This window comes from Poecilia reticulata, linkage group LG1 (assembly GCF_000633615.1).
Source record: "Poecilia reticulata strain Guanapo linkage group LG1, Guppy_female_1.0+MT, whole genome shotgun sequence".
Taxonomy (NCBI): Eukaryota; Metazoa; Chordata; class Actinopteri; order Cyprinodontiformes; family Poeciliidae; genus Poecilia; species Poecilia reticulata.
The window spans coordinates 6,431,409-6,459,176 of record NC_024331.1 but is presented as its reverse complement, the minus strand read 5'-3'; the positions used below and the strand labels follow the sequence as shown (position 1 = coordinate 6,459,176).

The 27,768-nt window shown below is 40.0% G+C and overlaps 1 protein-coding gene across 1 annotated transcript in view; it reads left to right on the top strand.

Annotated features, from left to right (window-relative positions):
* Window positions 1–27,768, top strand: part of cacna1ab (calcium channel, voltage-dependent, P/Q type, alpha 1A subunit, b) — a 193,365-nt gene that overhangs the window by 72,137 nt on the left and 93,460 nt on the right. Inside the window, exons 4-5 of the mRNA XM_017303769.1 lie at window positions 15,752–15,857; window positions 16,675–16,814. Coding sequence (XP_017159258.1) covers window positions 15,752–15,857; window positions 16,675–16,814 — 246 coding nt within the window. The remainder of the gene's footprint in view (window positions 1–15,751; window positions 15,858–16,674; window positions 16,815–27,768) is intronic.

The following is a 27,768-nucleotide window of genomic DNA, read 5'->3' as shown; positions in this document are numbered from 1 at the left end:
TGTGTGTATTAACTGTAAGGTGGATGCAGTCCGACTAATTCACACATCTTGAGTGACTTAATGGGTTGATGAGTCACTAGAAAACGAGCTCGGCCACTTTTTGTCTTTCAGTACAAACCTCTCCTCCCCATCCAGCCGACACATTTCACTCCCAGGTTTATTTTTTATTTTTTGTTTGCTACCATTCTTCCATCCTCACAATGCTTAACAATATATACTGCTCGCTTGTGCATACAACTCAGTGTGCACCTTCTTCAGCCTATATCAGTGTGTGTGTGTGTGTGTTTACTAAGTAATGGTATAGTGCTCTACTCTGCAGAAATGATTCGGTGACTAATGTAGTAGCTGCTGATGTCATACGTTTGCCTCTCCTCGACACTGTACTCTCTCATTTCCTGGACATTCATCATTTATCAGCCATTCACATTCAACGCGCGCGAGCGGCGGCGGCGCACACGGGGGCGCGCGCCCGCTCTCTATGCGGCAGCTTGAAGTTGCAGGCAGCACAACGCACAGGATATAGGCTATTGATATAACGTGGCAGGTTGCTTTTATTTAGAGAACTGTGAGTAATGAGGAGAAACGGAAGACGGGAAGCTGGGAGGGGAGGAGGAAAGAGAAAGGAAAGAAGCAGGATAGATGTGTGTTTTAGGCCACTCAGGAACTTGACTCAGAAGTTGTGAAATGGAATTTAGAAAAAGCAGCAGCGGCGTAGCGTAAGGTGTGTGCACGTCCTAGTTCTCATCTAGATTGTTGGGAGAAATTGGACACATTTAGAGTTGCAGACAAACGCGCTTTGATGTGATGAAAGTCCTAATTCATCCATACAGACCAGGGTTTCCCCCAGTGTATTATAAGCCTGGCGGGCCACCAGGCTTTACTTGTGCCCCCACCAGGCTTAGCTTGTTTATTTATTTAAGTTTTTTTTCAATGTTTCCTTTTTTAAAGATCTTATAGTTGCTGTTCTGATATTAATCTTCCAATCTTCCAATAACACATAATTATCAAGTGGTATTTTCAAATTTCCTGTCAACTTTAAACATTTTTTAACTCAAAAACACGACAGGCCGCCGGATGAATTACTGCCCTAGCGCCCCAACTACCAGGCTTAGCAAGTTTTCTGGGGGAAACCTTGCAAAGCTGGGCGATAAATCGGTTTTATTGATAAATCAAGATATATTTTTGGCAAATTCTGTCCCAAAAATAATTTATTAAATAACAAAAAACAATTGTTCTTTTCCAGTAATGCATTCTTTATGTTTCCACAGTTCAGAGTGATGTTAATCCACCCAAGAACCTCCATCTTGTCTCACAAGCCCATCTTACCTCGGTGCTTGTACGTAGCAACAAACAGAGCAAGACAAGATCACTACGAAGCTTTTGAACATTTCGTCGACAACCTCGTCGATCAGGACATTTTTCTTTTCCGCCTGAAATTCTGCTGGAGTTTGAATAAGTGACTTTATTGTAACGGGACACCAGCCAGTGGGAGAACTGTCTCTGCCTACGCGGTCGATCCGTTTTGTCTTCGCGGCGCGTCGTCACTAGTTGGCCTGCAGGGCGAAAACGTTCTGCCTCTGAAATATTCACGATGCCATTTAAAGCAAACCACTTGGTATTTTCATGCTGGAACCAACAGTTTAGCTGGTGGCTCAGTGATGCTCAAGGCTCTTGCTCTTTTTTGTCTCACGCACACACACACACACACACACACACACACACACAGCGCAGCATATGCACACATACTGCGGCTGCTTCAGCAGAACTAAAATGGAGATGGTAAATGTAGTCCTGTGTGTGTGGGGGTGTGTGTGTGTGCGTGTGTGAGCCTCTCCTTGTCTGCTGACAGTAACCTACTTTTATGGAGCTCGCTCACTCAGAATGATAAAAATACTGCAACTCTCTTCTTCTTCTTCTCCTTTTCCTTCTCACTACCTCTTCCACTCTACTTCCAGACTCTTTTTTCCCTCCTGCCATTTCTTATCTTTCCTTCCGCCATAATTTGACTTCTCTAACCATTTTCTCTTTGTTGTTCTGTTCATCTTTTCATCAGTCTCTCTTCATTGCTCCCTCATCATTCACCTGTTTTGCTTTCCTCTTGCTCCTCCTCTCTTTGCTTTACGTTCTCCTCTTGCGCCCCCTTTTCTCTCTCGTTTTGTTGTCTCCCTTCCTCTCGTCCTGGTGAGGAGGTGCTGATGCTGCAGCCATCTGCTGAGCCGAGTTAAGGACGCACAATGGCAGGAGGGGAAGCAAGGAAAGGGAGAAGCAGAAACGAACCAGAACCAGAGCTCCAGATTGATACAGAGGAGGAGAGAGGCCTTTTGCTCAGAGACGATAGGCTGGGATAAAGACAGAGGGAGAATCGAGGAGCGAGGCGCAGATCCGGTGTATCTCGGAGATGCTAGAGATGTTTTTATTTCAGTAGAAGTGCGGTAGATAGGCTAAAATTGTGAGTTGCTTTGAATTTGTCTTATGTCTGTCAAAGCCGTCTTTTGACAGGTTGATTTTCTGTTAATTTCAGCTGATGACAGGATGAAGTGAATTTTACATTTTGAAGTGCTTAACTTCTTAAAACTGATGAACGACGAGCAAAGAAAATACATGATCCAAGATAAATTTCACAAAGAAAAAAAATGTTGCCCAATAATATTTGATTTATGGAAGATTGTATTTATATTTGTTAATTGATATGGCCACAAGGGAGTTTTATATCTGACCTGCAAAATAAGCTGCTCAATAAAAATTAATAGGAAAGTTAATTGTTGTTCACACGTATCGGATCACAAAGTTCTTTCTGACCTTCTTTCTTTTGCTCTGTTCTTTCTTTTTAATTGCGTGAATTTGATGTGAGTTGTTTTGATTTTTGAGATTTCTTTTCTTGTTCCTTGGAACTGTGATATGAATAAATAAGTTAAATGTCAAAGGTTTTTCTTTTTTCCTTTCACTCTGTTTCCTTTTTTTTTAATCCATTCTTTTTCTTTCTGCCTTTCATTCTTTCTCTCTTTTCTTACAATTAAAATTTCAATAAAACAAAGAGCAAATGGAAAACATGAATAAAATCAAATTCAATTTATCTTAAATTGGAACAATCTCCAGTTCAGCTTTTAATCAAACAAATTAAGTTAGAATTCATATTGTTAAATTTAGCCTGAGCAAAATAAACAACTTCACCATTTAAAATCTAGTCCAGCTAAGAAAACGCATTTTGGGTTTTGTAAAACTCAAGCTGCGTCTCAGGGTACAAAAATAATATTGTTTGGGTTTAATCCAACTTTTGTCTGAACTGCAGAGAATCAACTGAGCTCAGACTCCTTTTAAAACGGTGAAGTAGCCGTTTAGTTTTCTGCTAATTTGGAAATTTGAATTGTATACCAACATTAGCATTGTTAGCTAGCTAGCTGAGTTGCATGCCTGTCTTCTCCCATTTTAACTAAATAATGTGCAACATAACCAACCGGTTCTCATTTTCTGAACATGACAAAAGAAACACGACGTAAAACTCTCTTCCTAATGCCGCCCCTGACGTAAAAATGCCCCGGGTGGAGAGCCGTTCCTTTCACATTAAAAGCTTTCGCTGCTGCAGTTGGTAAGTGAAAGGAGGAGCCAAATTAAGACGAGACGAGCATTTACTCCATTAAGGATCAAATCCCAGAGCGCCTCACGTGCTCCAGTTATGTTCTGAATGAATAAATCAGACGTGTTCAGATCCCAGTGCATTCTCAGCTGTTGGTCTTTCCTTGAGTTGCATCAGGGGTGACGCCGCGAGCGCGCCTGCATTTTACTGCGTTGGTTTTTGTGAGCGAGGTCTGTGCGAATAATTTGTATAATATTGACGTGCGTGGATGTTGTTTTTGCAGTCGGTGTGGAGATGGTGAATGCGGTAGATTGGCTGGAGCGGTTTGGGTTTTGGTTTGGGTTTGGCTACGCTATCTAAGAGAGCAAATCTGTGTGTCTCTCATAACCGTCTGGCACAGTTTACAGCCGGTGTCCTGTTAAAGAAATGAAAAAAAAACACAGCAACTTAAAAGGCATTGGTAAAACAAAAGGAGCTGAGATCAGTAGAAAATACCGTTTTTTTTTTTTTAAATATCTCTGTTTGAAGTCTAAATATAGCAGTTCATTGTGTCGAAGTATGGAGAGGTGATAAAGCCCCTGAATTAGAACAAAGCAGCACGGAAAATCTGGAGTGATTATTAGTGGTGAGAGAGAGAGAGACAGGAAGACGGAAAAGGAAACTAGAGGCGCCACTTGAAAGAAAAAGTGGAGGAACAGATCAAACATGAAGCTTGTAGATAAAACTGCATTTTGCAGCAGAAGCTGCAGTATATGGGATAAAAATAAAACCTTCACGTAAAGCAGAAAAAAAATAAATAAACGGCACGAGGTGAACAGAAGCACTGAAATAGAGTTAGTAGAGTCTTGCCAGCTGATCATTGTTGTTGGTTACTGCATGGGCTTTTGTGATTTTTAAGCATTGTTGATTTTAGTAATTATATCTGTGACTTTCTCAGCTAAATCGTATATTGCAGAATACTCTAAAACTCCTAAACATGGACTCGTCAGGTCACGGGGATTTTTCTTGAAGTACCTGCTTTGAATGTCTAATTTTCTATGAAAGGCTCGACGTCGTCTCCAGCAGTGGCGGTTCTTACATAAGTGCTGCCCTGGGCGAGGGCCCCCTCTGCTCCCTGGAATGAGACGGGGAAATTTAGTGTGCTTGTTTTGTTTTTATTAAGGACATTTCCTACAGGCTTCTCAAACTGAAACAGAATATCGATCCAAAGCATCTCAGGATATCAACATAAAAATGTGTAACATAGTCAAACAGTTTTTACTGAAACCAGAAAAACTTTTAATATACTGTCAAAGCGAACCTTTTGTGATTAGGATGCTACATATATTAGTATTTGCGGCCTTACAGTTTGATATATTTTGCTGCTCTTGGGCCTGTCGCGATAAACGATAAATCGATTAATCGCACGATAAATTAAACCTATCGACCTCATTTTAATTATCGGCTTTATCGTCTCTTTCTGCCTTTTTTCTTTATGTTGATGACACTGAATGAAAAGAAGCTCAACTCCGGTGCTGTGCACTGACCCTCCCTTCCTCATTTCCTTTGTGTAATGTCCAGCGCACACGACAGGAGTTGTCGGCCGACTGTCGGCCCATTTTCAAATCCTGAGAGACCACATAATAGCCGACAGAAATCCTAGGTATAACTGTTCGATCAGGTTTGTCGTGCAGTGTGGTGTCCAGCCACATGGGCACAAAATAATGGCTACAAGTCCAGTTAACTAATCTTAAAATCAGGCATTAATCAATGCTTTACTAGAATCTACCTGTGATGCATGTGGCTAGAGTCAGCGTAAAGTCCTGACTGAATGAAAATCATTGTAACCTATTTATGTCACGTTAACGAAGAACAGCTGAAAACTTACCGGGTTTATCAACTGAGGGAGCAATTTGGCTCCAACTCCTCTCCTTATCATTTCTATATTCTTTGCACGAAATGTTAAATAAATGTTAATGTTGTTTCCACATATCATCTCCGATGTCCGCTGGACTTCGGGTTGCGCCGTGTCAGCTGTTTGGGATTTCCCTCCGTAATTTCCCCTCAAAGCACGGAGGAGAATCCGCGCTTTCTGATTGGCTACCTGTCACATTCAGTGTTAAAGCTCCCAATCGGGGAAAATCCCTGACTTGGATCGGAGCGGCCACGACGATCTAAATCACACTACAGGATGATCGGTTACGAAATCACCAGCGACAATCTTAGATCGGTCAACTATCTAAGATTGTCATAAAGGGAAAATAGGGGCAAAAAATAGTGTAGTATGAACTACATTAGGTAGTCGGGTGTGCCCATCTTCTCTATTTAAATCTAGTGATTACTGAAGGGCAATATAGTATACAGACTTCATAATCTGCACTGTTTTGGTTGAATGCAGTATTTATTTTGACTTTGGCTTTATGTTGTTTAGTTTTTATTCAAGTACGTTTTTTGTTAATGGAGACTGAGAATCAATTAACACTGGAACTGATTTAGTTTATCAGTTCCAGTATTATGTGTTCTTTTGAAGATAAAGTGTATCTATGGCAGGAAATAGCATGCATTATTTGTCATTTCCATTAAATCAATGTCAAAAGGTCTCGAAACAATATTATCGTTTATCGCAATAATTTTTTAGACAATTAATTGTCCAGCAAAATTTGTTATCGTGACAGGCCTAGCTGCTCTACTTTTTGCTGACTACTTGTTATGGCATCAAATATCTAAATAATTTAGTTTCAGCTTCAGCTTCCTCATTCATACATTCATTAACTTGGTTATTTTCTTTTTTTAATGTAGAGGGAGGGGAAGGAAAAAATGTATGACAGACTATACAGCATATGTTGTTTTCCATGTTTTGCTACATGGTAGCATTATTTGCTAGATGTAGATGGTAGGAGGAAATATTAACATATCCATATTCCTTTCTGCAAAAAAAAAGTTTAAATTAGAGCTGTATCGATACAGCTTTTTCACTTCGACACCGATATTGGGAGTTTTGAGAACTGACCGATATTGATATTGACCCGATACGATATCAGGATGAATCATACACACCTTTATTATTTATTTTGTAGTGTGGAATGCTAGAAAAGGCTTGATAAAGTGATTTTACTCAACAACAGCAGGCGTGAGAACAACTCAAACATTTATTATTAACCATTGGGTCTGTGTGGGGTATAAATTCTGGCATGGACTTCATGCTGGAATGGACTGCTTCTATCTGTGTGGTTATATCTGAAATTGTGGCTGCAACCCGATAAAATATCGGGCAAGTTCCCGATATCAATATCTGATCTGGACACCACTTGTTTAAATCTACAAAGGCATTTTTCTTTAATTTATACACTAAATTTTTAGTCCAGAAACGGGTCCAATGATCTTTAGAAATACGTATGAGTCAGCAAATTCTCATCGCAGGAAAATTTTTAAGAAAATTTGACCGTGTTTGAACACCGTCTCCTTCTGCTTTCCTAGTCATGGACGTTTGTGACGGAGATCAGAAGAAAAAAGAGGAGAAAAAAAGAGAGTGAGAGAGTGCTTGCATCACTCCCATAACGGATCTGACTCTTGCTGAGTCGAGTGCTACACAGTTTCATTTATTTGATAAAGCTTCATTTGGTGTGATTTAAAATCTCCCCTTCATCAGGCTCCCCTAAAGCACAGCCTCAGCGCCACGCCAAAATGCCTCATCAGCTGAAAACATACACACAAACACACACGGGTGAGCGCACCTACATACACGCACACGCACACACACACACACACACACACAGCTTGCTTATGCACAAGCAAACTGATGCATGAGGACATTTTTCACAGGAACACTTAGGTGGAGGAATTTAAATCGCTGTAGGTGGCTTTGTGGTGGGTTTTTGTACGGGTGTGGACAGAGGAGGAATTTTAAACAGGCAAATAGTTGATGGTGTCCATGAATAGATTTAGAGCAGACACTTTTTATAACTGCTGAACGACAGGAGCTTCAGTATGTAAATAGATAATTGTGGCATTCCCGTCAAAGGCAACAAGTGTTCAGACAAACTCATCTACGGTGAAAACAACACACACACAAAAAAATCCATCTTTGGAATGGGAACGCTCCGTTTTCCCTCTCTCAACCTCAAAATAAACTTGGAAAATTAGTTGCCTGACCATCATAATACTGGATGTGACCAGGCTTGGGGTGATGTTGACACTCGTCAGTCAGAAACTTTTGCAGTCACAGATGTAACCTCGGGAAGAACACAGTGTGCGGAAAAGCAGGAAGAACTTGTAAAAGGGGGAGTTGGAAAAAAAAAAGGTGTTGTTGCTGTTCTAAAACCAGAGCAAAAACAACAAGTTTATGTCCTAAAGGAAGTGATGTGATGAAGTGAAAATGTTCTGACGCTAACAATAGAGCAGTCAGTGCTAAGACAAACGGGAACAACCAGGCCGTTTCTCTGCAGTTCCACTGTATTTAAAAAAACAAAAAATGGTTTTACGTGGGTTTAGCCCTGTCACAAAACCAAATTTTGCTGAACGATAAATAGTCCCTAAAGTTATTGCTATAAATGACAATATTGTTGTTTTGAGGCCATTTCCCAGTAACGTAACACAAGAACACATTGTCAAAGATCAATGAACTTTAAATTCTAATGAGCATTTAACACTGGGACCAGAAGACATTTTAAATATCCAAAATAAACAAAACAAAAGAAGCAACAAATAAAATGAAATTGTCCTTAAAAAAATGGCTGGTTGAGACCAATGCACTGGATTGAAGACCAGCTTTGATAGAAAAAGAGAAAAACAATAAATCATGCAAATGGAAACAACTGAGCTCGTTTTAATTTATCATGCGGTTGATTGATTTATTGTTTATTGCGACTGGCCTGTGTGGGTCTAAGTTAAGTGGATATTGTGGCGATATAACGTTATATTTTTTGAGTTGAGTAAAAATAAGATAAAGGTTAGAAAAAGACGTCTTGATGGATAAGTGGGGATAATATTTTACATTTTTTTACATTTTATGCTAGGTACAAAGCCCCCACGTCTTATCAAAGGACCTGCGGCACATTTTTATTTTATTTTAATTTTTTTTTTTTACTTCTTTACAATAAAAATTTGAAATCGGTCAAAATTTACAAATCAACCCTGGAAGAAGTCCAGGTGAATGTCTGAAAATTATTTACATTTTATTTAAAAAATATATTTTTACCTGAATAAAGGGCTGTTGATGCTTAACATTGAACAGGGAGTCCAGCTCTGTCTGTACTCTGTCCATCTCCGCCTTTATTTCATGTCTATTTTAGTACTAATAGAGCTGCAGCGCTGTAATCGTGGGGGCGCTGTGACGCAGTACAGCTCGGTTACAATCGGCGAGGAAACCGAAGAAGAAGAAGACTAAAACAAAAATGGTGGAACGTTTTGTCTTTTTCTTTCTTTCTTGATTTTATGCATTTCTGTTTGAATATTTATTCCTGGCCAAACTCTTTCTGTTATATATATATAGTGTGTTGTTTGCTGCTTGCAATAGCGAGATAAGAAAAGAATTGGAGGAGAAAAGGGAGAGAGAAAAAAAAAGAGAGAGGTGAGTGTATTTGGCAGAGCAGGGCCTGTCTTGGCCATTAGAGAGCTATTTTAATTAACAAGAGAGGAACTCGCACACACACATCTTTTTGCAGTGCTCACCATAATACACGTGCCAAAAATGTCTGTTTTTTAATTGCTTCAGATTCAAGTTCTCTTTTCCTGTCTCGCTTATTAAAATAGAAAAAATAAAATTATATATATATATATATATATATATATTGCAATGTTTCAACACAAAGTACAGAAAGCAGAAATGGGGGCAAAAAAAAGTTTTTTGTTTTCATTTGTTTTTTCATATAAAAACACAAGGAGGAAAATGGTGAAACGGCTTTAAAAAAAAAAGAGAGCTTTTTCGAAGGCGATGCAGGAATGTGAAGAAATAAGGAGAAAGGAGAGATGCGTCCAGTCACATAGGAACTGCTACCTCTGGCTTTCAGCAGGTTGTTAGGCCAGCAGAGTGTGTGTCTGCTGAATAATAAATGTTGTGGCAGACATGTCCTCTTACAAAGACATCCTCACAGGCACACAGAGAAGTGGCCTGCAGAACATCTTTAAAAACCAAAATCAGGTTAATACGTCTTTTCAATCTAAATGAGAAACTGATTTGATGAATTCCAATAAAATGTAAAAATCTGATCATATGTGCAGCAAATCTAATAAAGTTACTTTGCCTTTTCCCAAATCGTCTGTCAGGATGACAAATCTATCAGAAAATAAGGGGGGAAACGCATTCGGCGCCAAATAAAACTAAATACACAACAATACAGAGACGCTTTTATTTTTTAATCCTCCGTTCTGGCCAAAGATCTGCTAATCCCCAAAAGCACTTTGGGTGTTATTAATTCCCTAAAAAGGAAGTTTTTGCCCTAGAAAACGAGCTTTAAACTGGCTCGGGGTGACGCTGCATAACTTCCTCCTCATTCAGTGAAAGAAAACATTTATAAATATTAATCTGCCCAATTCTCAGCCCGAGTCCATCCGCAAAGTTAAATTCGACAACAATTAAAGTTTTTCAGAGCTATTCCGCTGGTAAACTTGACTCAGTTTCTCACGTTTTATTTTTTCTTTTAATAGCAGAAATGAACTAGTTCTTCTCTCCACAGCAGGAGCCACCATGTTTATTTTCAGAAAGAAGTAGCTTGGTATCTCTGATGATCTAACACACAATCTTAAGCAACTGGCATCTCATACCTCTGATTATGTTCATAAGCAGTGATAAAATAATTAGTTAAGCTCTCCGTTTCAAACAGGACTTCTAATTACCAGATGGCGCATTAATAGAGCCAATATATTTATAAATGTAGCTCTGAAGTGGAGATGGTCTCAGTTATTTTGTGGAAGGCTTTTTGCTGATTCAGGTTTCTCTGAATAAGGAGAAATAAAAAAAGAAAAAAGCATTGAGAATATTTTTTTCTGAACTTCCTACAGTGAGCCATCATTAATTATTTACACTGGGAGCAGAGGCGATTCACAAGGGTGTGTAAGAGATCAGTTGCCTTAAAACGGGATAAAAAAAAAAAACGAGGACAAAGTCCTTCTGGTGTTTACGTTTTTAACCGTCTTTAGCATACGATGTCAATGGGTAGCATGATTAGTGTGACTGATCGCTAAATCAGACGTTTCCATTTGTTTAGAGAATTTATATTCTCACCTTCATGCTAAGATTTCTAAAAATCTGCCAACATTTCTAAATGTTGAAAATCTGTAAAAAAAAAAAAAAAAACCCAGCATTTTCACTGTTCCTCATTCAGTCTTCCTGCCTACTGGAAGTCTGGCTCTCTCTCGCTTTCTCACAGCATGAATTACGTGTGCAGCGTTGTCTTTTGTAGATGCAGTTCGCTTTTAAACGGCTTCTTAAATGCCTGGGATTCTTCCGACTGCGGCACTGAATGAAGCTAATTTTGATGTTGATCTGGTGGCCGTTAAGATGTTGCATTAAGTGCTCGGAAAATGTTTTTCAGGTTTTGAACAGATGGTCACGGTAAGACCTCTGACCCAGAAAATACCATCTATATTGGCTCCTGTGCTAAACCAGAACCGGCTCCAGTCTGTCTGTTATACTCTGACATAAATGTTTGTAAAGAATGGCAGATCTCATTATTTCCAGTTCTGGTGTGATTTATTCTCCAGGCACATAGTGCCATTTTATATCACAGTCAAATAACTGTGTTACCTTCAGTGGATGAAAATGATCTATGTGGCAAAAACAACGTAAAAGAAATGTATCTTTGCATCGTAGCTGTTGACGCCTGGAAATTGGCCTCTGTCTCTTTAAGAAGCTCCTACTGTTTCTGACAATCCCCCTTCTGCACGTCATCACAACAATGCTTCTCCATGATGCCGTTTACAAGGGTTCTGAGGAGTATCGTGGTGTGTATAATATGAAAAATAATTCTTAATCTAAGCTAGCGTCTTACCTATGTTGATGCTTTATGTTTCTATTTCTTTCTGAATTAGCCATTTTGAAAGAGAGGCTAAAGTTTTAAGCTCACAGTAACTCAATCATCAGATTGTTTCTCTGGTCAAGCTGAGATTTGGTGCGGAGAGAGTCGCAAATTACTGGTTTTAGAGCCAGGAGAGGCAGCGACTGGTGCTAAGCGAGTAGAGAAGGTTTGTTTGGCAGGTTTCGCTTAAACACCCCATCCTCCTCAGGGATCCGGGTTGCTAACTGTCAGTGAGTAAAAAAAAAAAAGACGAGTGCCTTTACACAAGAGCCGGCATATGGCCTTGTGCTAAACTCATTTTCAGTCAGACGCAAACAGAGCTGCCTGGATATTAGCTGCTCTGTGCCGAGGGAGGAGCGGTCTCCACCCGGGAGAGGAGATGATCACGTCTCAGGCCCACAATTGAATAACTAATTTTAGAATAAAAGTCTGTCGTTTCTTTTTAGTATACCACAATAATCTGATTTAAATCGATAAAGCGAAGCGTTATGTTGCCATGTAACATTGTTTATGTTTTTGTAAATTCAGAATTTCTATTGCATTTTTAGTCTGCATTATACCAAATCGTAAGAGAAATAATAGCAGTTAGAGCAAAGCAGGTGAAAAGTTAGCTGTTGCTTTGAATGTTGTTACTGGAGATTAACAGACCACCACAATGCAGTGCACAGGTGAAGTTAAAATTGAAAAGTGTTTGCGTATTTCAGCCCCACTGGGCGCAATTTAAACTCCCAGTGGTTCCTCGAAGGCCTCTGAGGTTTCTTAGAGAACAAACAGTATCATGAAGATCAAGAAACAAACAGCTGAAGTTCAAAGGTGGATGGGGTACTATGTAAAATTGACTTTTTGGAGTTTTATATCATCTTATAAATATTATTTTTGTCATTATGTTATTTTCTCACCCAAAATATGCCTGATTGCCCCGATTCCTTTTCGCATGTCTGAGAAATCTTTGAATCTCCCGTGGCAACCTGCCTAAATGTTTTCCCTTGCAAAGCCTCGCCTTTTTCCCCAAAGCTGAGCTTCCACCTCACAGAGCACCCCTCTTTGTCCTCTCCCCACACTCATCTCCTACAGACTAGCGGCAGCAGCAATTGGCAAACACCTGGTGGACCTGTGTGGCTGCTGAGCTCATCATACAAACCACTTCTAAGTCCTAAGAACGGCTGTACGCAAGATGATGTAGAGGCGTTGTTGGGAAGAAATGCGGAAGGCAGAGCGTCGGGAAAGAGTAGGAGCTTCTTGAAGAGACGGTGGCTAATTTCACTGTTTAGTCAAGTTTTTCTTAACTTATGTTTGATACATACAATATTTTTATAACAGCTGAAGGTAACAAAGTTATTTGATTGTGTTATAAAATAGCTGTATGTGTGTGGAGAATACATAATATGTCCCCCTTAAAGTAGGGCTAAGTAATAAATCAATATCCCAACATATAGTTGTCATCTTGCAGTCCTCTGTTTCAAAGATCTCCTGAAGGTACGCGGCACTCACCGTGGTGAAACATGGTGGTGGCAGCTTCCTGTTGTGTGAATACTTTACTTTAGCAGGGACAGAAAAGCTTCCCTTCATACAGTCGAAGGGAAGATGGATGTAGGTGAGGCACCAAAAGACGGAAGTTCACCTTTCAGTAGGACAGATGCATTAAACATCTGCTTAGTGTCTGGTTTAGCTTAAAGTTTGTTCATGAGCTAGAACGGCTCAGTCAAAGCCCAGATCTAAATCTGGATGAAAAGTCTATCACAAGATTTGAAAATGTGACGGCGCTCGAGTTAACGGGAAAATCTACAGACGTGCAAACTGGTAGAGAGGTACTTCAAGAGAGATTATGCAACGACGAGTACTTTTACAGGATATTGACTCGGTGTGCTGAATACAAATGTTATCCACATTTTTGAGATTTTATTTGTAAAAAAATAAAATTAAAGAAATGTTCTTTCCACCTCACCATAATTTTCTGTCGGTCTATCGCTGACGTTACGCTGAAGTTTGTGGCGTAAATACTTGCAGGTTACTATAGATTCCCAAAATACTTCAACTTGAAACTTGGAGTAATTTGAGATGGTATTTCTGTGCATGAGGGTGTATTTTAGCTTTCTGCGCCATGTTTTACACACACACACACACACACACACACACACACACACACACGCGCACGCACGCACACAAGTGTGTGCTTTTCTTTTGCCAGCCAGCATGTGCCATGCAGTTCAGCCTTGTCTCGTTAGTGCGCACTCCCCTGACCAACCTGTCTCATCCTCTCATGTCAACCAGCCTCTTATTCCTCGCTCGCCTGCTAGAACACACACGCAAACTCCCGCTCAGGCCGTCCTCTGGCCGTAGTGTCTGTGTCGGCGTTGCATCTGGTAAACGCGACGATAGACACGTACTCCTGTCGCGCATAGGCAGACAAACATGCAAGGAGACAGACACACACGTCCGGACTAACAGGATAATGACTGGACAATTAGGCACATGCTTGATCTGTCTAGATGTATCCAGTCATCTTTGGCCCTCCAGCAACCATTATTCAGGCTTGGACACACACACTCGGAACACACTCGGAACACACAAACACACGTATTCAGCGCAACACGCTGGAACACACTTTAGTCGACAGAGCACCGTGAAACGCCGGTCCGACCTCTCTGAGTCCATGTGTGCGTTTGTTTGAGGGTTCTGATCTCGGTCACAAACTAATTGACCATTTTCAGAAGATTTCATTTCTTTAAAGCTGGTGAAACAAAATGTATAGCGGTGTCAAAGACTTCTAGCAGTACATAAAAAACCCTGCAGCGTGGTCATGCCAGTGAAAAATTTATGTTTTTATGGTGTGAAATGTTATCAAAATCTGAAAGCTTTTCAGTTTGATCAACTTTGTGTCACAACCTCTCCTGTTATTAAGACAATCTCATTGTGCCAAATACTTCGGGTATCGGAGTGGTTTGGACAAAAATATTAAACCGTTTTGATTAGAAATGGTAGATTGAAGTTGAGCCATTGGTCCTTGGGTGAAATGAAGTGGATCACAAATTCAGGTTTGGGATCACGTGTCCCTCTAGACGAGGCCAAAAGTCAGACTCAGAACTCAGTGGGGATAATATTGTAGGTCCTTTCACACATCAACACTCAAGCAGGAGATTCCTTGTTAGTATGAGTGAAGGTACAGAAAGAGATGAAGTGGTGATGGACACAAATTACTTGCACTCATACAATGTCAGCAAAAAAAAACTACAAAATATATCTAGACCATCCAGGTCCTCTGCAGATGTCATCCAGGTGAAAACTGCAACTATTTGGTGATTATTAAACTTAGAGAATACACAAGAGAGCAGGCATTGATGTATGTGATTATTTAAATTAATTAGTGATGTGAGCGTGCACAAGCATGATTGACAGTGCTAAGACCCTCCTCTTGGCTCTGATTGGTCGTTTCTGACCCGTAGCGGTGTGTTTCTGTAGATGTCTATAGGAGGAGGAGCTCAATTACCCTAATATAAAAATAAAAAAAAACTTATTTTTATAAACATTATCTACTGCTGCATTAAGCCTATTGTCTATTTCAGGTGCTGATATTAAAGTGGAGCTGATTCTGGTGACGTTTTAGGAACTGTAATAGTCAAACAGCATCCAAAATGTTTTTTTTTTCATCTTCCCAATGTCATAGGGTCAGTAATTATTTATTTTAGGAGTAGAAGTGATGTCACACTGTGTGTAAGTCAGTGGTCACTTTACAGAAGGATTTTTCTATTTTAATGAAATTGTTAGAGTTGAGAAGCTGTCATTAGCATACTAAGCTGGTTAGAACAGCTACAGCGGCACGCTTTATGTGTATTGCATGTAGAAAGTAAACCCTCGCCTTAGCTCTGAGATTACCATCAGCCTGCTAATCCAGAATATTCTATGAATGAGAGTGGGTGTGAGCTCCTGTCAGCCTTCCTGTTGCCTGCTGAAAGTCTTGTTCTCCCGCAGCCAGAATGAACTGCAGATATCTCGGTTCTCCCTCTGACTTCATTGACTGTTTTTTTTTTTTTTGCAGTTCTCGGTTAGATACGGTGTGTTCACAGACATTATGAAACTTTTAGATTTTCTGGGAATCCCTCCGATGTCAAAATGTGTCTAATGATGAGAATAAGTATGAAAGTGTGTCTCTGCATGGTGAAATGACCCTTGACTCCAGCTGTACTCCTTTTGAATGGATGATCCTCACCACCATCATAGCAAACTGCATTGTCCTGGCTCTGGAACAGCACCTTCCTGACGGAGACAAGACGCCTTTGTCCGAAAGACTGGTAAAACAACAACGACACACGCTTGTGACACACACACGCACACACGCCTTGTGCACACACTTATTGTGTGCAGTGATGGGATTATACTCAAAGCTCTGCAAACACATGAACATACAGAATAGACGCAGGTATATTCAAAAGGTTGCGAGAGCAGAAAAACACGAGAAAGCATCAGCAAACAATGATGGAATATGAATTAGATGTGAAATATTACGACTGCAAACGTTTTACAAAAGATCTGAAGTTAGTTTTTGCTTGTTTTGTCAACGTATTGTAGCTTACGTATAAAAAATGTTAAACATTTTTATGTTGGTTAAAACATAAAATGTTTTTTTTTTTTTTTTGAGATGCAGCTATTTAACGTTCAAAGGCTATAATTTTTTCCTTCTTGGTCCTAATCAAAACTAGGCCTAAATTTACCGGACAATAAATGATCCCAACAGTTATTGCGATAAATGATAACATTGTTGTTTTGAGTTCAATTTTAAATCATATGTTTATAATGAGTTTTCTCTCTCTCAAAGACCAATAAACTTTAATTTTGTACAGAACTCTTCACACTGCATTTTTTATATCCAAAATAAAACAATACAACCAGAAACGATACAAAAAATGAAATAAAACAACCACAGCAGTGAATAAAATGGATTACAAAAACAGTATTAATCAAAATGGAAATTATCAAGCTCATTTCATAAAACCAATCTATATGTCCGAACAAAATCAAACAGCTCTCGTCTTCCTCACCTTTACATCCACACTGCATACATTATTTCATCCTCCTTTCCCTCCGTCCTCCCATCATCCTCTCCTGCAGGAAGAGACGGAGCCCTACTTCATAGCCATCTTCTGTTTCGAGTCTGGAATCAAGATCCTGGCTTTGGGATTTGCGTTACATAAGGGCTCCTATCTGAGGAACGGCTGGAACGTCATGGACTTTGTGGTCGTCCTCACTGGGTGAGTCTGGAGCAAAACCTCTAAAGTTTCACTTTGCATGAATAGTTCAGTGCTCTGATTATTTAAATATTACCTTTTTTTTTGCTTAGCCTTTTTGTAAAGATTTCATGTTTGCTGTTTCTTTGTCGCTCATAAGGTTCATAAATTCTCTCTCCTTTTGGAAAATGAAATGCTTCTTTGTTTTATATCTCCCAAATTAGTTTTTTTTTTAGGTTTTGAGCATTAAACTGTTATTTCTATTAACGTTAAACCTTATTGCACCTATAAGTATGTATGTATACAAAACACACAGTGGTACTTTCAGTACATACACAAAAATAAAAAAAGAGTAAAGCAAGCAAACACAAACGCGTGTAATGAATTGACTCATAAAATATTTTCAGGAAGTATTCTTGACGTTACAGTTTGGGTTGGTGTGTGTGAACCTCCTGTAGGAACAGACTTTCTCCTTCCTCTGGTATCACCAGACTAATGCAGCCACAGCAGAGGTCTTGTTTGACAAGGTGTGTGTGTGATCGGGGCCACTCCCCCCTCAGTCGCTGTCTTCCTTTTAATGAGGACACAAACTCACGCACACACACACACACACACACACACACACACACACACACACTCATGGAGAGGCTGGATCAGAGCCTCCCTGCAGGGAGCAGCAACCAGGGCAAAGTGAAATGTCACTTTTTCCAAGAAAAGGGGGGGAGCAGGTTTGTTGTTATGGCGATGGCAGACAGACGGGAAGCAAGATTCCCTCCATTTCCCTTTTTCTCTTCCTTCTTTCCTTCCTTTTTGGATGTTCACTTTAAATCCTGACCGTCAAGACGTTCATAAAATGCCCAAGCGATGATATCATGTTTTAACTTCTTAGTGTAATCTGTAAAAGGACTGAATACATAGTTTGCACAGGAGCACAATGACATGTGACCAGAGGAAGTGGGCATCGTACCTGCAACCTTCTGCGTCCAGGACAGCTGTCCGCTTTGCCGTTAGAGTGTGCTGCCGTAGAGTACGGTCGGATTATGTGATTATTAACAAGTCGTTGTTTCCTTGGGCTCCTTTCCCTTCGAGCTGTTGTTTCTGTAAAAGGTGTGTCGAAAACGTCATGCAAAAGTATTAATTCTTTTTTTTTTTTTACATTTTGTTGAGTTACAACCACAAATTTTGAAGTGTTTTACTTGGATTTTGTGAATAAACAGCACAAATGTTGCATGGTTATAGTGAAAAGAGTTTGTTTTGTTTTATGGTTTTTCTTTGCAAATCTGAAAACTAAGTCATTCATTTCAGACTTTTTTACTCTAATATCCTGAAGTCAAAGCCAGTAAAGTGATGAAAGGTCCACTTGTTTGCATCTTAGCAGCAGCGTAGATCAGAGATGATAAAAATCGAATCCTGCACCTTTTATAGATGCCTCTCTTCTCCAACACACCTGAATCAAATGGCTCATCAGCATCTTTTAGGCATCGCGAGGCTATAAGATGACAATCGTCGTAAATATACAGCCAGTGGTTTTACATCGAGTCTCAGAACGGCTAAGTCAAAGTCCATACCTAGTTCCAATTGACAAGAAGAAGAATAGTCCAAATTTCAGCCGGTAGACGTTGAGCCAGATTTCCATCTGCAATTGGATAGAAGTTGGTCCCCCAAAGTATTGACAGAGGCGCTTTGTGCTTTCCTGTGTTTCGTGTTCTGAAAATCCCACTGCGTTCCTTCAACTTACCTCCTTTCATTGTCATAGTTTGTGTTTGCGATGTGAAAAAAAGGGTGGAAAAGTTCAAGAGGTGCAAGCGTTTTCTGCAAGACGCTGCAAGAGTCGATGGACAGTGAGGTGCGAGCCCCTTTTTACGAGCGCAGCTTCAAATTCACTAAAACTCAGCTCTTTTACTGGATGGATGGATGGATGGATGGATGGATGGATGGATGGATGGATGGATGGATGGATGGATGGAGTATATATTGCATGATATGGGGAGAGAGAGAGGCAGAGGAAACCCTCTGGGACCGAACGAAGCCCCTTGCCAGAGTAGCAGTAGAGTACTACTGCAGCTAGATAACAGAGGGAAGAAAAAACAAGGAGGAGGTAGAGGAAGGAATCATGTGACAGCGTCTCTCCGTTCCCCTGGGCTCTGCATAACAGGAGAGGGAGAAAGAGAGAAAGAGGAAATACAAGATTTTCTGTATTTGCTCTATTTTTCCCCTTATAGACAGTGTGAAGAGGACATGGAGCAGTTCAAAGCTGGAGACTGCAGGAAGGACGAGAGTGATGGCTGTGGGGATGAAGAGAGTGAGAGTGATGTATTGAGGAGAAGAGAGAAAGAGAGAGAGAGGTTTGGAAGAGGAATGGGAGGAGGGAAAGCAAAGATGGAGATGGAACAAAGAAGGAGGGGAGAGAGAGAGAAATGAAAAATGCAGAGAGGGAATGAATGTGTGTGTGTAAGCGCTGCAGTAACCTGCTTTCGTCAGCCCTCTATGATCAATCACTCAGCGCAGCCTATAAAACACACACTGCCGGGGTCTCATGGTGGATACCGACACACGCACACATGCGCACACACACACCCCCACCCCCACACACGCACGCACACACACACACACACACACACACACACACCATCTCTTTCTTTAGAGTCATTTAAGCGTACATACAGGACGACCGTCCGGCGTCTAGACCGTGAGTTTTATGGTGACATTACATACACACCGCTTTCACTCGTAGAATTATTCACATAAGAGCGTATAAATACACGCTAAAGGAGCTCCTGTGTTTTCACCCCTGATTCCTCCCTTCAGCCCAGAGTTTCTGCATTTGATGCATTCCTCTCAATATTTTATACATTTACAGGAAAATGGCCGGCCGGTGCGGTTGATTTGCTGTGTTCAATTTACCCAGCCGACACTCTTTAGTCGGCTGCTGGGAGGTTAAGCCCTCCACCATGCAGCGATGCGCAGATGATTCCTATCAAGAATGTGCAAAGAAAAAAACAACAACTCTGAATTGGATGATTAAAAAAAGACCACGTGACAAAAGGAAGCTTAGAAAAAACAAACAAAAAATGGATATCGACTTCGTTAATTTGTGATGTTTTGGGTGCACTGCCCCTTTTCCGCAGAACAGCACAGGAAACGAGAAGGACTTTAGACACTAAAATTTGACACCGCTCCATTTTTGCTTACTTTTGCGAAGAAGGAAGTCGCACTCTTCAGAGGTTTTTGTGTCGTTTCCTTCAGTAGTTCTTGGTGCAGCGCCACCCGTAGGCAAGGAGGGGAACAGGTTCTTCACAGGGTTTTTGTTTGTTTCAGACAGCGCAGTGTGAAGGCAAACCACACCAGCTGAAAATGTATCAAATGTTGCAAATGTTGATCCCCTTTGAACCAAGTCTACCAAACCATCAGGTGTCAGAACACCCTGAAAATATTTATAAACAGATTAGCCTATTTTTTTAACGAACCGTCTTCTGAAAGCAAATTATTGCATTGAAGTTTTTAAGATAAAAACAAATTTTTTCCGTGCATTCTTTCATGCTTTATGTAATAATTTCACCAAATATGTTTAAATTTGTCATCGTAACGCTAGAAAATGTGAAAATCAATGTAAAAGCTGTGTGTGCTGCAGCAGGAAACATCTAAAACGTTGGACCACGTCGGCTCACGTAAGCGGGAAGCACAGCTAATTCATCAGAGCTCAGCAAAGCGCTTTCACACTGTTTTACGCAACAAACGTGGCAACATTTGAGTCATTTAACAAAGACTTAAGATTTTTTATTTAGTTTCAAATTTGAGTGTTAATAGTGTCAGTCTCTCTTTTTCTCACTTTTTTCCTTGTTTTTTTTTTTTATAAAATCCTCTTTCTTGGCTTCTCGAAGAATGTGTGCTTGTGCTGCGCGAGTCGTGACTCTGCAGGCTTCTGACGGCGTTGTGAAGTGTGTGCACTTGTCTGTGTGCGCGCACGTGTGCTGACTTCATTCTTGGCAAAGACGCCGGTGAGGGAGATACTTGATGGGAACAAGAATTAATGAGAGGATGGAATAAGAGCAAGAGTTTGAGGTGGTGGTGGGGGGGAGACGTGCACACAGGGAGACACAGAGGCAGAGAGACTAAAGTATTTAGCATTCAGGAACGTCAGCGCATTGATTTTTATTTGCCATGCTGTGACATCACAATGAAATTTAATCATTTACTGTAGAGTCTGGCCCCGTCGATCAATACAAGGACACAAAAGATGCCCCTACTACTCCCTTACTGGTTTTCACCAAGAAGTAGTTCAAATTTAAGCACCTGTCATCTCTCAGCCATGAAGTTTATTTTAGGTGAATTTTAAACGTTTTACTCAGGGAAACGGTATGCGCAGTAAACATTCACACATAGTTCTTTTCACATATATTTGCAGACCTCCTAATGTGACTAGCAGTAGTTTAATACTAATCCAAGTCTTTTAATATTAAGTAGTAATACCAGTCCTTCAATTCCTGAACGTTTTAAAGTATAGTCTTGCACTGTACGTTGCTGTCTGTAAAGTCATTAAAATCAATGCTATGTACTGTATGTACAGCCGACACCTTTTTATTCTTGGTTAGCATCACACTGAACACATTGTATTGGTTTCCCAAATAGCAAACAGAACATTAAATTACCCATGTAATGTTACGTAATTCCAAGATCTGACCTTCGACTTACAAAGCGAATTGAACATAGCATAAAAATAAAACGCTCTACAAAGTGACATCTTCAACTACGGTTGGTTTAGAGGACCAGTATTTTTATTTGGAGTCAAAATGTGTTCAGATCCTCGAATCACTTCTATGTTATTTTTCAACCAATAATATGGCCAAGATTCATCGTAGTCGCAGTTTCCTCTGGTTATTTCGGCTACAAATTCTTCGTTAGCTTAATTTGATAGCTTAGCAGGTTTTGAAATGAGACGGATAAAGAAACATTAAAAATGTGGGACTTTCAAAAGTTTGGATTCCTCCTTATTGAGAGAAATATGTACTCTGAAATCTCACTTTTATGTACCGCAATGCGCGTAACTCAGCAGACGTTCTAACGAGCTATTAGATGTTTTCTCACGACCAGTAATTTTATAAAAGCTTTTAAGCAGAAAACATTGGAATATCATTACATATAAGATTGCTATTAATGGTTTTAGAACAGCTAGCACTGCTATCCCAGCTAACGTTGCTGCCTGCTATCTCTTGTAGCATCTTGGCTAGGCTAGCTAGCACTGCTGGTCTGTACTGTCCACAACTTAATCTATTTCTTGCTTGGTTACATAAAATGATGTGTCTCTGCATCTTGTCAGTTTCCTTTCTGTTTAGCATTACCTTAATTATGATCTTTGTCTCTTCTGCTATCTAAGATCCATGAAACTGCTGGACAAGGAGCCCAGCAGGTGTTTGATGATTGAGGTCTTCATCTAATGGGTTGTGAGGCTAAGCAGTGATTTTTAGACTGACTTTTTCACCCTAGTGCATCAGCATTTGCATAATTTTTGTTTTGCATATCACAGTATTTAATTTCTCTTTGTATTGTATAAAAAGTTATAGCAGAATAAAGAACTCCTCTAGGGTCAGTGGTATTTTATATTTTCCCTTCTGCAGGTTTGTCAATGGTAAAGCTATTCCAAGCACAACATAACAATGAACCAGAATGAGGTCATCTAATTTATTTGACGCTATGGATGGGCTACAGTGATGCGTCTGGCTGGGGCACTCAATGACATCAGTCCCCAGAACAGGTGGAAACAGGAACCTCTGACTCACAGCAGGGACGACAAATCACACCTTGGCTTTGCGTCATCAGAAGACCAGATTATTTCAATCTGTTCTTCATGAACCCGTTTTTTTTTTTGTTGTAGTTTTTTTTTTCCCAGCCGTATTGCTCCCTAGCCATTCCGGTTTAATAAATAGCCAAATACAAGATGGAAAGCTCTCAATTGTGAAACAACAAGGAGTTCTGCTTTTTTTTTCTGCTTGTCATGTCTTTTTATATTGGCTGTCAAGAGGCAGTCAGACATTTTAAAATGTTCACACGGGCATGGAGTCATTTGGAAGAAATACTGTGAGTTCAGCAAGCAACGCCAAAGCAGAGAGACGAAGAGAGAGGAATGTCTTCGTTGAAAGTTGTCCTTTTGCCATCACTTCCATTATCATTATTGCTCTGCAGTCATTTACAGCCTCGTGACGCCGCTGTACATTCTCCTGTACCCTGCAGCTCATTGCCCTGTGGGGTATTTGCTGCATTTAGATGTATAGTTTGTAAGGGTGGATAAGCATGTACTGGCTTTGAAAGACTTTATGTAGTGTGTTTCATCAATAGCAATTAAACATTATCATACTTGTGTTAGTACTTCTATTTTTTTCTGTAGCTTTTGGTAAACTGCCATATTTTTCATTTCTTTATTGGTTTACTAATGTCATAGAAATTAAAAATAAGTCTTTAAGAGTTTAGCTTAAGGTGAAGTTAACTTATTTGATAAGTCTGATTTATTTCACTGTGATAACCAGTGTAAATGCTTGAGTTATGGACAAGTTTTTGTTGTGTTATTGGTTGGTTTTGTGGATTAGGTGCTTTAACTATTGTCTTTACAGTTGTGTCTTTGTATCTTTTTCTTATTTTATGCTGTTGCCTCAGTAAGGCTGGTTGTATACTTAATTTGGTGCGTTTAAAATGGAACCTCCTTCTTTAAAATGGTTTAGGATGATAACACAGCTGAGCGAATACCCTGACATTTTCAAGGAATCACAAAATGCATGCCACTTAAAATAAAACCAAAAAAAAAAAACACTTTTTTTTTTTAAAAAGCCTGCTTCAGCGTTTGGTGCTTTGTGCTCACCCACACACCCTTGTCAACAGAAATAGTCACAGACAGAAACACACACCTACAGACAAATAATGTTAGGCCAGCTGGTTGGTTGTGGTAAAAAGTGTTTGCTGCTTGCCTTAATAGGTAAGAAGAAATGTTTTGACAGACTTAATTCTGACTTCCTTTGAGTATATGAACATAAGACATAAGATTATCAAATCATGATAAAGAAAATGTCAAACATTTTAGTTTTTCTTTAAGAGAATGACACTTATCCACTGATTTCTTTCGATTTATAAGAGTCAATTATTTCTACTGCTGCTAAAATAATATAACATTGATTATCGGAGCATTTTATTGTCAGCTGCAAAATGTTGTCTTTAAAGCAGAGACTGAAGAAACCTCCACTAGATTTACCAGTAGTTTTCAATTGCCACTTGCAATTACACCTTTTTATTAAACATTGATTATGCAGAAATAAACTCTGATAAGATGGTATCGGCTGGTTAATTAGTTGGGCTGTCTGCTCTGGTATCAAACTGCAGTCGGCTGCTTTAAAAAGTAGATGACATAAATAAGATTTATAAGTGGCATCAAAATAGTTTCAAACTGATGACTTTATTTTTCTTTAACATTTCTAAATACCTAAATTTGTCTTTCTTGTGAGCGAAGGGCAGTTAGTTTTACTCTTGGAGCGAGGCGACAGAAAAAAATCTAATCAAGTTTCTCTGAAGTCTCATTGAAAGAACTTTGATTAGTTGGAACGAAATCAGGGAAAATTTTAGTATTGAGGAATCGCATTGATCAAACACTTTCGTGTACCTTAATACAGATAAGTGGAACCGCATTGAGTACAATAGATGAGTCGTTTTGTGACTTCTACCCAAGTTACTTGCTAACATCCGACTTTAAAGAAATAACGTGCAGTACTTGAGTAAAGCAACTTCACGAGCATTACCATCATTTATGATTCATAGGCAATACAATAATATACAATTATTATTATTATATATATATGATGTTATATTACAGCTCTAAAGTAGCAGTTCCTAAAAAATTATATCCATCTATCCATTGTCTACAAAATTAACCTTTTACGGTCATGGGACGATTACATAGATACACAAAACCCCACACTCACATAAAGACAATTTGGAGACCAACTAACCTGGCATCCATGTTTTGAGACTATGGGAGGATGTCGAATAATAAGTTATAACATTATTATACCATTGGGTCAAATAATGTTTGTAAAATTCAATCTTCAACTTCTGCAGACAGTAGGAAACACATGCTGTACGCACTTTTAACCATTTGAAATGACACGCACAGCGACACCAACCCCCCACGCATCTTTGGTAGAAAAGGCTTGTGGCAGACAGAAAAGTCCAGACTTGGTGTCCTTGTGAATTCCTGGCGCCGCTCTGGCAGAAAAACGAGGGACAGGTGGGCCGTTCAGTTGGTCTGACCGAGAGAGAGAGAAAATCAGGGAGATGAAAATGATAAGGGATTAAAGACACGGAAAGTGTCATAGTCTTAGCAATATGTGAGTGAAAACATGCATTTCTGTACAATTAGTTGACAGAGGAATGACTGTCGAAGCAGAGATTTTAATGTAATGTGCACCAATATTATCCAGTAGCTTGTATACCAGCATACAGGAATTTGGGAATTCACAAGAAAAGGAACTTTTCCTTCCTTAAGACCTTCTTTAAATCTCTTCTGTTTCTCCACATCATCAAGGTACATAAAGAATGAGGAGAGAGGAAAATAAACAACAAAAAAAAGAAATGGGGGCGGGTTAAACTTTGTGTTTAGTTGTGGTGGGAGTAGTGAAAGAGTCCATCAGCTGAGTGTTTGCACTCTGCTGAGATCAGCAATATTACGCGGGCAAGAAAATAGACTGAGGGAAAGGCAGAGGAAGGGGGGATGGAGAATATGTTCAAGTGAGTGAGTGCTTCTGTCTTTCTTCTGCCAAGCTTCGACAACCGGGGGAAAAAAACCAAACTGCGGAGTGAAATGAAACGAGAAGCAAAATGCAGCGTCGAGGGTTGGAACTCGACGGCAGAAAGTGTACAAGTCTCTTGTTCCTGGGCCAGTCCCAGTTCCCCTCGCTTCTGATGAACGACTCCTTCCACTGGGGAATGGTTCGGACTTCCTGGCCAAGGCCTAGAACGAGCAGAACAGTCGGAAAATGACTTTATCGGTGACGTTCACATGGCACAGAATCCAGTTTTGACCAGCCGTCTCATCCACATTTTACTATGTGGGCTTAGTTTATTTAATCATAGTTGTGAATCCACTGGTCTCAACACATTTCAAAGATTTTAAGCACTGCAGCATGTTGTGTAGAAAAGGACAGGGAGTGTACATTTAGTCTTAACAGAGCGCACTGCAAAAACACAAAACCTTACAGAGTATTTTTGTCTTTTTTGTTTTAGTACAAACTCATCTAACAACCACTTTTTGGCCTGTGTCAAACTTGCTCCAGTCTCTTGTGGACATAGTGTTCATTTGCTGCCTGATTTATTCCACTCAGGTGGAAGGATGCAGGGGTTGGCTCTGTCATTAACCGTTCTTGTGACGATCATAATGTCTGATCGGTGTATATAATAAGCATTAAGGCTCCAAAGTGTCCATTGATAAGATTTTTTTGAAAGTGGCTCATCTTATTGTGACTGTATCTACAGTATAGAACCTATGCGGGAAGGTTTCACCAAAAAGCAGACTCTCTCAGTTGGTGACAGAGGTTTTCCTTGAATTTCAACCGTTGTTATTTACCGATTACATCCCGAGACACGCTGTTGAAATCCTCTAACTTGTGTGTTTTATTTCCATCGTCTGTGGTCTAATTCTGCCTCGTCCGTGCATGTGAAGCGTAAAGCGTGTGCTGGCGAGGGAGTCGAATATTGAGGACTCAGTGGGAGACGGTGACTGGACAGGAGCTCACACTGTGGTGACACATGGCTCTCCCACACAACTTCCACATGATACACACATCACCCATGTGCGCGCATGCATGTCGTCGGTGCATTTGTGCTGTTTTATTTTTTGCTAATAGTGCTGACAGAGAAAAGATGAGACACAGTCACACAGCACCACACACACCGCCTATTAGGATCAACATGGCCGTTTTCGGCAGCATTAAGTGATGATTCATGAAGCCGTGCCACAACCTTTTCTGTCATCTGAATTAAGAAAAGTAAATGTGGGGTTTTCACGTTTCTAAGATTTAAAATAACATTCATTTGAAGCTCAGTTTTTCATGTGCACTGTTTAAAAACACATGTAGCCATAACTACGGGTACAATCTTTTCATAAAACTTGCTCAGAGTTCTGTCCCATTCCTCCTGACAGAACTGGTGCAGTCAGATTTCTAGGCCGCCCTGCTTTTCGCACGGTTTTAGCTCTCGTACGGGTTTGATAGCGCCGGGGCTTTTCAAGTGGCCGCTCCAAAACATTCACTTTGTTGCTCTTAAGTCTCTTTGTAACTAATTCGGCGGTATGGTCAGGGTGGTCCTTCAAAAGCCCCATTTGTGTCTGACGTTGCCTTCCTGTCTGGAGGCTTGAAACGACGTGCCAGAATTTCCATGTAAGGTCCGTTTCTCTGGACGCTGTCCTCTGTGTGCAGTGGACTGATCCATCCTGCCGTAAAACACCCCAACAAACCTGATACTTCACCTCTGCACTTTACAGTTGGCGTGGTGTTCTCAGGCTTTGCCAGCTTCTCCCTTCTCAACAAATTACCAAACAAATAATAAATAGTAAATGGACCGAATATTTATGTTCGTTCATATAGCGCCTTTCTAGTCGTACTGACCGTTCAAAGTGTTTGGATGGTGAACAATAGAGCCACATTCACCCAGTCCCACTCACACATGCACACACTGCAATAACACAAAATCTTACCAAGTTTCTTTTTTTGGTCTAGTTTCTAGTGCAAATGTCTTACTATGGTGGCCGACAGGTTCAAATGCGCAGCAACAGAGAAAACATGCAAACAAAAAGCAAATGCAGCAAACAAAAGAGACACAAATAAAAAGCAAATGAGGAAAACAAAAAGAGACGCAAACAAAAAGCAAATGCAGCAAACAAGAGACGCAAGCAAAAAGCAAATGAAGAAAACAAAAAGACGCAAACAAAAAGCAAATGCAGCAA